General features: G+C 42.7%; 1 protein-coding gene across 1 annotated transcript in view; it reads left to right on the top strand.

Moving 5' to 3' along the window:
* Window positions 1–11,244, top strand: part of KIAA0930 (KIAA0930 ortholog) — a 157,688-nt gene that overhangs the window by 136,673 nt on the left and 9,771 nt on the right. The window contains 3 exon segments of the mRNA XM_075070445.1: window positions 2,863–3,057; window positions 5,708–5,867; window positions 9,747–9,902. Of these exon segments, the coding sequence (XP_074926546.1) occupies window positions 2,863–3,057; window positions 5,708–5,867; window positions 9,747–9,902 (511 nt within the window).

The following is an 11,244-nucleotide window of genomic DNA, read 5'->3' as shown; positions in this document are numbered from 1 at the left end:
GTAGATCCGCGTCAGGTGAATTAGCGAGTCGATGTGTCGTTCATTATTAGCATATATATATGCTAAGCATATATATTCTTAGCATATAAATAAAATAGTCTTTTGTCTGGCAAAAAAAGTCCCTGGAACCTAACCACCCCCCCTCCCCCCATTTACATTAATTCTTATGGTGAAACTGGATTCACTTCCCATTTCACTTAAAGTAGCATTTTTCAGGAACATAACTACAATGTTAAGCGAGGAGTTACTGTATCTCTCTCTCTGTCTCTCTCGGGTGCATTCTGTATGTCCACATGGTTTGAAAGGACTCCTGCAATTTTCTTAGCCACTGAAGTATTAATTTGCTATGGAAATGTGAAATATTCACAGTAATGGCTTATAATTCACATACACTTGGTGTAGAATTCCAGAGAGAGTGAGAGCCAGCAATAGAACCTCCCAGAGAGCTCAGCACTGAAGGCAGCTCTGACAAACATGCTAAAAAGTTGACCTTAACTAAGGAAGTTTGCCTCTCTCTACCATAAGCTCAAGCTAACTCTAGAAGACATTAAATCATTGGCTAGGCTTTATGTGTTGGAAATTTAAATGGTAAAATATACATCTCTGCCAAATGAGAGCAAATTCCAATTCTCAGATCCAACAGTCTGATTCTGAATCCAGCAATATATGCATCAGTTCACCTGTTAGACCAGGAAGGGCTGTACCTCTTCTATTTTGACTCCATAGACTTTGTTTTCTCCCCCACCCTCCTTAAAAGAGAGGGCCTGAATACCTTTGTCTCAAGAAAAATAGTTTTTGCTCCTGTATTAACATAGTTTCAGGAGACCATGGGACTGCTTCTCTAGCCCACCTATACCTCATGCCATGTGAGTCTATGGTTTTGTACACTCAGAAGGTGTGTCCGCACAGAAGACACAGTACAGTGGAAAAGTCTAGTGGGAAGTCAAAATGTGGAGTATCTAATACACAGGACGGCAAACTACGGCCCGTGGGCCACATCTGGTCCATGGGACTGTCCTATCCAGCTCCTGAGCCAGGAGGCTCGCCCCCCGACCCTCCCCTGCTGTTCTCCCTCCCCCGCAGCCTCAGCTCACTGCACCACCAGTGCAGCTGCAAAGCAAGGGCCTGATCCAGTGCTCTGTGCTCTGCTGCCTGTTCTAGTGCAGCCGCACTGCTAGCCACCAGTGCTCCAGGCAGCGTGGTAAAGGGTCGGGGGGTGGATAGAGGGTAGGAGAGTTTGGGGGGTGGTTAGGGGCCAGGGGTGGATAGGGTTCGGGGTGATCAGAGGGCAGGGAACAGGGGCATTGAATGGGAGCAGGGGTCCCGGGGGAGCAGTCAGGAAGGAGAGGCAGGGTTGGATGGGGCAGCAGGGGGCAGTTAGGGGCGGGGTGACCGGGGGTAGTCAGGGAGCAGGGGTGGTTGGATGGGGTAGAGGTTTAGGGGACAGTGCAGTCAGGAAGGAGAGGGGGGTTGGATGGGGTGGTAGGGGGCAGTTGGGGCAGGGGGTCTGCGGGGAGTCACAGAGAAGGTGTGGTTGGATGGGACAGGGTCCCAGGGGAGCAGTCAGGAAGGAGCGGGGGGTTAGATGGAGTGGGGACAGAGAGCAGGGGGATGGGTGGGGCAGGAGTCCCCGGGAGGGGCCAGCAGGGAGGTTGGATGGGGCAGAAGTCCTGGGGGATGCCGTCAGGAGGTGAGAAGCAGGGGGTGTCAAATAGGGGGCAGGGGCTGGGCCACACCTGGCTGTATGGGGAGGCACAGCCTCCCCTAACTGGCCCTCCATATAATTTCAGAAACCCGATGCAGCCCTCAGGCCAAAAAGTTTGCCCGCCCCTGATCGAATACATAACAGCTAGGAAAAGTCCCTGCATACTGCTAATGATGTATGTGTTTGATTTCCCTGCAATTTCACGTTGTTATGTTAGCTGAAATAGACTAGTTAGATCTGTTAAGTACTCCAAGTTGCAGACTGGAGGGAACTCTAAATCTGAACTTCGATCCATTGTCATATTTTGCCACTACTTGAGGTAAAGGAAGAAAGTGTTACTGTATTTTTGAAAACTGCTTGGTTTCACTTGGCCATATTAATACCTGGCATAACTCTAATGAGTCAAATTTATTCCTGGTGAAAAATGAGTCACATTATCTTTAACTGCTGAGAATTTTGAAACACACAAACCTTGGAGAATAAATTTCCATTTATTTCAACAGGCTCATCCTTGACCATTTTGTGACCGATCCCTTTTTCAAACCTGTTTTCTCTGTTAACTGGGAATTGATCCATGACATCTGATGTGTTTGTTTTAGATGTATCATGTTAACCTTTGAGACAGACTATTTTGTTGAGGTTGGTCTGTTATTTGGACTAGTCAGCTCTTTATTCTTGCTAGGCAGCGTTGCCTAGTGGATAGGATACTGGAATGGGATTCAGAAGACCTGGGTTCTATTCCTATCTTTGCCACTGATCCAGTGTGAGGGAATTGCCTGAGCTCGGTTGCCTCAGTTTTCCCATCTGTAAACTGGGGATGCCATCCTCCTTTGTAAACTGCTTTGGGAACTACAGATGAAAAATGCTATATAAGAACAAAGTGTTCTTCATTATCTACTACTATTTATTGTTTTGATTTTAGACCAACATTTTGAAAGTGCATCCAAACCCTGATTTGCACAACTGTGTGTGCATAAAATGCACAGTTCCAAAAATGTAGGCGTTAACGTTTTGCATTGGTGTTATTGTGTGATGCTTAGATGCCTTCTGACAGGCACCTGTACAAATGTTCTATAGAATTATAGTGTAGAGCAAATGTATGCTCTAATGTTTAGCAATTCATGTTATGTGCTTCTTTCCTTTTCTGTGCATTGAAGGTGAGCGTTGCAGCTAAGATGGCTCAAAAGATGTCCTTCGGCTTTTACAAGTACAGCAACATGGAGTTTGTACGGATGAAGGGGCCCCAAGGTAAAGGACATGCAGAGATGGCAGTGAGTCGAGTTTCAACTGGAGACACTTCTCCGTATGGAACGGAGGAAGATTCGAACCCAGGATCCCCTATGCATGAGAGAGTAAGTAGTATATGGAAATACTGGATGGCTAAATAAACATTAATGCACCCTGCTTCAGAAACCAACGTGTGGACCAAGGCTGTAATTAGTCACATGTAGACTCTGAAGTTTGCTTCTGCATGTTGTGTACAGCCAGTAGGTTGGTTGCTCTCTGTGCCCGTTGCTCTTGACCAGATAGTGGATATAGAAAGTTATCAGACTACTCTACAGTTTTGGAGGGATATTTTAATGAAGCAATAGTCAGGATGGTGCAAGTCAAAACTGAGGCCCTGTCTCCTTTGTGCAGAAATCAAAAGATCCCATGGCAATTTCCATAAGAGATGGAGGTTCTCTACCGAAAGGTGCTGTAGTAATTTAAAGTATTGTGTGCATTGCTACTAAATCTAATAGGACACAGAACAATGAGGAGGCATTTTCAGGGAATTTTGCCACAAATGTGATTTTTAGTCTGGGTCCTGTCTATTATTAAGGCAAAGATGAGGGCCCCAACCCAGCAAAGCACTTAAGTATATGCTTAACTTTTTTAAGCATGAGGCTAGTTCAGGTGACTTCAGTGGGCCTTCACCTGGAGTAAGATGCTATTCCATGTGAGAAGAGAAATCACAGTCTGCCCATAATTCAGTTATAAGCACAATTTCAGCTAAGCTGTTTTGCCTGGTTGGTAGGGGTGATGCCATACTGTGTTAGAACTATTTTTAAGAGCCAGGTCCTAGCCTAGGCAGTTACTGACGTATTCTCCTATACACGGTGATGGCTTATGGATGGAATACACTACCGGAAGAGCCTCAGGAAACAATGACTGCAAACCACTGTATTCTATAGTCTCAGCAGTGAGCTCTGCCCCTCCTTCCTCAAAGTCCCTGTTTCATAGATTAAGGTGAGAAGGACACTTCTGCTCATCTGACCTCCTGCATGAAACAAGCAATCTCATTTGGTCAAGGAGAGCCGAACAGGACTTCTTCAAAGCTCATCCATGCTACCCCTTTGCTTGGCCACCTTCAAAGCTCATCCATGCTACCCCTTTGCTTGGCCACTTCAGTGTGAAAAGACCTTCCTGTGTCCGTGGCTTCCCAAAGGGGCAAGAAGAACTGCCACCACGGTGCTCTCCATGCTTTGCTGGTCTGCGGCGTGAAAGATCAGGCTCCTTAACCAAGCCTGGTGTCTCATATCCTCGAGTAGAGTTAATTTCCCTGCATTGCAACTTTGACGAGCCAGGCCTAGAGGGAGTTCCTGATCTCTTTGTGTCTCAAGACTTTCAATGTTCTTACTTGATGGTTGCTTGTGTCTTAACATTACCCTGCTGGTAATAGTTTTAATTATGCATAGTTTACTATTGTTTTTCCATGTATGTGTTATATCTAGTGTGTACAGAATAAAGAAAATGCTTTTTTCTAAGGCAGCCAGAAAATAGAGACTAAATACAAAAACAGGAGGATCAGATGGGTGTAAAAAAGCTTTTTTAATTTTTCATATGAAGAGAGAAATGATGTGGAGGGATTCTGCAGTGTACCACCAACCTGGCAGACTTTGTTGTCATCCTCAATCATGTGTCACATAGCTCTTTATATGTAGGGACAGATACGAGCAATGTAAGTCTGCATTCTACAAGCCGCAGCAAAATTGTTAAATTAACTGTGAAGAGAAGAAAAGATGAGATGGGGATTTCTGAGGCAGCAAAGTAGCTATCCATTTTTTCACTTGAAAAGAAACCATTAAAGTAATACTAGCAGCAGCACTCAACCAAGGCAGTGAAAGCGTTCCTGAACTGGTCAGTCCCAGTCCTGGTTTGGCCCAAGAGAAACTGTCTTTTCAAGTACAGGATTTCTTTACTTTTCCGTCCTCTGGCTTTTCTCCACTCTAGGCAGCTGTCTCCATGCAGTTGTCATCACTTAGCCTAACTAATCATTACTAGTCCTTTCCACACATTTTCTCATCTGCCATAATGATGTACTGACTTCATTTTCACATCAGCATCCTGGTCTAAGGAGTTGCTTCCTGCCCCTGCCTCTGAGACAGAATGTCCTTCCTAAAAGATTCTATAAGGCAAGAAAAGTCCACCCCATTTCCAAGGCAAGGTGCGTGTGCCATTCATATGCCAATCCACAACTTTAATAATTGTTCATTCTTGTTTTCTTCTCTGTTTTGCCTAACTTTTCAATGTTAAGTTTGATATATTTTTATTGTTACCCAAATCAGTTTATAAATCTTTTTTTCTCTAGTTTTGTTTCCTGTGAATGAGGTGCTCAGTAGACAGCCCTGAAGAATGAAGCCCTCTCTTTACTCACAGCACAAATAGCCACAGTGCCAGACACTCTGCACTACCTCTGCCTTGGCAAACACTTCTACGCTTGAAAGGTTGTCCAGTCACCATGGTTCATTTGCTTCTTGAGCACCGTTCTGAAACAACCAGTGAGAGTGCCAGCTGTGGTGGTGGTTTTTGCTAGCCTTCCTGAGACAACCAAATAAAAAGACAGTTCAAACAGGAATTAATTCAGGGAAGTCTCCAGGCCAGTGTTATACAGGAGGTCAGACTGAATAGATCACAGTGGTCTCTCTTGGCCTTAGAATCTGCGAACTCATTACATAGAAGCAGAAGTCATCAAATAAAACTCTGCCTTCAAAAATTCTTCTGTTCCTATTTCCCTTTCAGGTCACATCCTTCAGCACGCCACCGACCCCAGAGCGAAACAATCGACCATCCTTTTTCTCCCCCTCCCTCAAGAGGAAAGTGCCCCGAAATCGGATCGCTGAGATGAAAAAATCCCACTCGGCAAATGATAGCGAGGAATTCTTTCGAGACGATGATGGAGGTGAGGGAGATTACATCACAGAACCCAAGTGGTCTGGCTTAGGGACAGAGCTCGGGAAAGAGATCAAAGCTGAGATTTTCAAGGGGCTTTAAGCAAGATATGCACCCAACTCCATTGAAAGTGAAATACGCAAGCACTGGTTTTCATTGGGCGCATAACCCCTTTAGAAAACTTCTGAAAATCTGAGCCTGACTATTCCTACCTGCTTCAAATAACACCTTCCTTTATCTGGGTAAAAATTGTGGGAAGAAAACCCTTCATTTCAGATGCACTTTCCAAGACAATAATGTACAATAAACTCATTGGCAAGTCCTCTAAATACCTTGTGTAATAAAGGCCTGACCCAAAGCTGATTGAAGCCAATGGAAAGGCTCCTATTGACTTACATGGGATTTGGATCAGGTCCTAAGTGCACAGACAAAAAGTCTGATACTACTAATGAATTGCATTTGTGCATGTAATGATTTAACACTTCATACAGATCTTAGCATATTTTCTCTCTCCATGTCTAATTAAATTAGACTTGGTTATTTAATAGAAAAAATCAACAAGTTTAATATTGAGCCCCATTCAGAAGATAAGTGAATACAATCACCTTATTTTCCAGATCATAATTTTATCATATAAAAACTCAGTGAGGAGAAAATTAGAACTGTTTTTCATATTCAAAAATGTATTCAGTAGGAAAACCAACAAAATTAGGCCCCTATTGATATGATAATATGTAAATACAAAGATGGTATTTTCTAGATCACAAAATGTTAATAGAAATGATCAGTCACTGTTATTTTATATCAGTCAAATTTCAATTAATTTTGACCAGATTATCCAACCGGAAACCATGCAAAATTAATCCCCAATTAATGTATTGGTAAATACATTCATTTCTAGATCAGAGTGTCAAATAAAAAAAGCAAACTTAAGTAACAACATTCCATTCAAATTCTGTGAAATAAAATCAAGGCGCTGATCTTCATCAAAATTCTTGAAATGTTCAACCACAGACACCACTCTCTTTCCCTTAATTTTACTATTCAAAAAATTCACCACTTCTTCATAACCAGAGAAGATATACTTAGCATACGTGACTAGACAAAGTTTAGCACAAGAGTCGAGGCCTGAATCCTGTACTGTGTAATGTGTGGGGGAAAACTGCTGTGACTACACAGAGTCCCACTGACTTCGTTGTGTTCCTGCTGCATGCAACACACTGTGGGATAGGGGCCTATGGGACTAATCCTGCTGAACTTGCAGTTGGTTATAATGCTTACTGTGATATCAGTGGGACTAGATTCATGATCATCTTCTCTGATTTCCTGCACATTGCAGGCCACAGACCTTCACCCACCTACTCCTGCAATAGGCCTATAACCATTGGCTGAGTTACTGAGGTCCTCAAATCTTGATTTAAAGACTTCCAGGTACAGAAAATCCACTATTTACTCTAGTTCAAACCAGCCCCAGAACAATGCACCCCTAGGTTCTCTGCCATTCTGACCTGAGGAAAAATTCCTTCCTGACCCTAAATATGGTGATCAGTTTGACCCTGAGTATGTGGGTAAGACACCTGGGAAAGAATTCTTCCTAGGAATTCAGAGTAATTCCCCATCTAGTGTCCATCTCTGGCCATTGGAGATATTTGCTAATAGCAGTTATGGATGGGCCATGCATTATTGTAGGCCACTTCATTATATCATCCCCTCTATAAATTTATGAAACTCAGGCTTGAAACAAGTTAGGGTTTTTGCCCCATTACAGCCCTTGGAAGGCTGTTCCAGAACTTCGCTCCTGTGATGGTAAGAAACCTTCATCTAATTTCAAGTCTACACTTGCTGATGGCCAGTTTATATCCATGGTAGTAAAATACTTTACTCGGTAATGTTTTGCAGAATCAGACTCTAAAACAGTAAATCCTAGTGACAAAAATTCTCACTACTTGGGGTCTCTCTTACTCCCTAGGAAAATACAGATTTGTTTACCATTATAACAAATCTTTTATTTTAATCTCAAAACCACTGAACACAATCTCTCCTGATCGAAAAGGGACACAAATATTACAAGAGTAGTTCAGGTTAGAGCGTTAGAACCAGATAGCATTACTGGAATTTTGTTGGGAATCCAGACATATTTTAACATGTTGTAATAAGGGGTTAAATTTACCCATAGATCTAGAATTTAAACATAGATAAGTAATGTACATTAATTTGGTTCATGGACTTCAGAAACCGAAGAATCCTAATGTTATTTGCTTAGAAAGTTGTTGAACTTCAAAGGCACAGCACAGAACTTACAAACGAGGGGGAAGGAGGACTAAGCCACCTTGGAGCCCTCCCCAGTCTTGGGCTGCTCTGGGAGAATGAAGAAGCCCTCGATATTACTTAAAGATCATTGGGGGCTTGTCTAAGTTGTGGCAGCCTTTCTGTATTGTCCTGTAGGCCTCCACATAGCCTGGAATGTGTTCAGTACTGCATGGTGCCACTGGCAGGATTTGCCACTATGCCAGGATTTGCAAGGGGATCCTTGGAGGACAGCCTTTTGGCTTTCTTCCACCATACTTGTGCATGGGGAATCCTGCTCCAGACAGAGCTTTTAGGGCTCAGTTATGGTGCTGTGGCCTTTTTACCAGGCATACAGGGACCAGAGCAGTGGTGCGGCTCTGATCTCAGGATTCTGAAAGATCGATGAGCAATCCTCTAAGAACCCCTACTTTTTCCTCTGCCTTAGTTTGCAGATGGGGCATATTTCCTTCTGCTCATCTTAGAGACACTTCTACTATCTCTACTTTCTTTTTTCTGGAGATTTTATTCAATCAGCATTTAATCAATTAGATGTGGGGTAAAGTTTTCAGTAGCACCCAAGTCATTTTGAACATGAGTTAGGCACCTAAGTCACTTACTTGCTTTTCAAAACTTTGTCCAAAGTCGAATTGAATTGAATTGGTCATGTACTAACCAAATTGTTGATAATACTCTTTTGAGCCTATAATGCTAGATCTAGATTCTACAGCATCTCTTGGAATGGTATCTGAGTGGGAGGGAAAAACAGATTTATGGGCTGAACACCTCTAGGTCTCTGACAGTGAAGAGGAAAGATGAGACTGTCTTCTCACATCCTTTGTTCTAGGTGTTGCTGGAATGGCCTCTCCTAGACATTTTTCTACTGTTAAGGCCTTTTGGTTATGATCTACCTTTGGGTTTTGAGCAACTCTCTCCTAGAGTTGGGATTTCAGATTCCAAGTTTTTGTTCAGCCCAGTCTCTACTTTTAATCACTGTTGTTCCTTATTAAGTCCTTGTTGTTCCTTCGAGAGCCTATTTTTGGAACTGTAGATTGACAATATAAAGAAAGCCATATGGCAGGGGATCCTGGGCTGTGGTCCATAGAATACTTGATGGAGGGGTGAACTGAACTGACTCAACACATGATTCTGCCTCCTCTGGCTTCCAGGTGTTGATCTTAGTTGAGAGCTAAAAATACATTAATTTTCTAATACTACTTTTCCATATAGGGAATTTCTGTACAGGGATATTTTGTGATCAAGAACATCTCTGTATCCAACATTCTAAAAAAGCCCAGGCTCCACACTGTTGGTGGACCACTAGAGGAGTGCCCCCCAGCTAATGGGTCACTCTGTTAGTTCAGGTGGTAATGGTATATGCCGTGCAAGACCCTGCATTCAACTGCTACTAATGACCTCTGCCTGTTGAAAGTGTATCAACGCCCTGCATAGAATTCAGCGCTAGATAATTACTTACAACCCCGCCACTATCATCCTATTTGTGATGGGTTCTTTTCAAGATGAAACTGATATCTGAACTTGCCAGGGACATGGTGGATATAAAGCACAATTACTTTAAGGTTATTGTCTTCTATCTTGACAGATCTGCAAAATGCTTCGAATCTAAGGTCACGGTCCTTATCTGGAACAGGACGGTCTCTGGTTGGCTCATGGCTGAAGTTAAACAGAACAGATGAAAACTTTCTACTCTATGCACATTTAACCTATGTCACTTTGCCACTGCATCGAATTTTAACAGGTGAAACCTTTCAGATCTTCCCATAAATACCAGAAATGGTCTAGTCCCCAGGTGATGCACACCTGTGAGTTAGCTAGTGTCTTAGGGTTACGCTTCCTATAAAACTATCAGATTGATATTTTCTTTGGTTTTTCCCCATATTCACGTCAATTGAATACTGCCCAGTTAGTTGACCTATGTCACAGCCACGACATAGGCTTTCAGTAGTGGGGTTGGACACCCTTCATATATTTTGCTCTTGACAATCTGTGTAGAACTCCTAAACACTCTCCTCCCATTGCACTATTTTCAAGGGTTTCAAGGACCATGGAAGTTGATATACAAGGTGATATATGTACACCAGTGCACAGATTTATATCCAGCTAACTCCAATCTGTCTACTAAGGACAGAAATTGTTGATGGGCTGAGGGAAACAACTGGAAGGATCTGCACTAGCGCAATCAATCGAGGAAGCATACAAACCTTTCCATGATAAGGCTGTCAGTCTAGAGTTTCTGTAGGATCCTGGGCTGCTTATGGATGTGGAGAAAGCAACAGTGATCAAGAGTTCTTGTTTATGTCGGTCTGGAGACTGTGGCACTTCTCTTGGGGCAAACCTAACCATGCCCCTCTCAGTTCCAGATTGGAGCATTGTAATACCCTGTCCATGAAGGTATCCTTTAAAACTACTTAGCAAGTTCAGGCAGGACAATATTTAGTTGCCCATTTACATAACATTTCATGCTGTAATACAACTGTGCTCCATAGTCTACATGGGCTCAAAGATATTTTTTTGGGTGCAATCAAAGGAGCTGGTTTTGATCTGGGAAGGTATTTGTTACTTGGACCTCCTGTATCTTAGAATTCATCTCTCTCTTCATGCTCCAGTCCAGCAGTTGAGATCAGCTGGGACATGTGAGCTGATAGATACTAGATTGGTTTGTCTATGTGCAGAACTTTTACCTAATGAAATCACTTCTTGCAGTTCCAGTAAAACTCCAAATTTATTGCAATTCAAGGAACATTATAAACATTATCTATTTGTCAGGGTCTTCCTGTGAGGTGGCTTGAAGAGGAGGTGGACTTGTAATAGGGGAGCTTTTATTACATATCCAACTAATGCTGAAAGAGAGAACTGATGTGCTTATCATGCCTCTAGTTGCACTATCCTATTATAATAATAGCTTGCAACTATATGCTAGTTTTTATCATAGACTCATAGACTCTTAGGTCAGAAGGGACCAATATGATCATCTAGTCTGACCTCCTGCACAAGGCAGGCCACAAAACCCTACCCATACACATTTATAACAACCCCGAACCCATGACTGAGTTATTGAAATCGTCAAAATTGAGATTTGA

The sequence above is a fragment of the Chelonoidis abingdonii genome, chromosome 1 (genome assembly GCF_003597395.2).
Source record: "Chelonoidis abingdonii isolate Lonesome George chromosome 1, CheloAbing_2.0, whole genome shotgun sequence".
In the NCBI taxonomy this organism is placed as follows: domain Eukaryota; kingdom Metazoa; phylum Chordata; order Testudines; family Testudinidae; genus Chelonoidis; species Chelonoidis abingdonii.
This window is presented reverse-complemented; position numbering and strand designations above follow the sequence as displayed.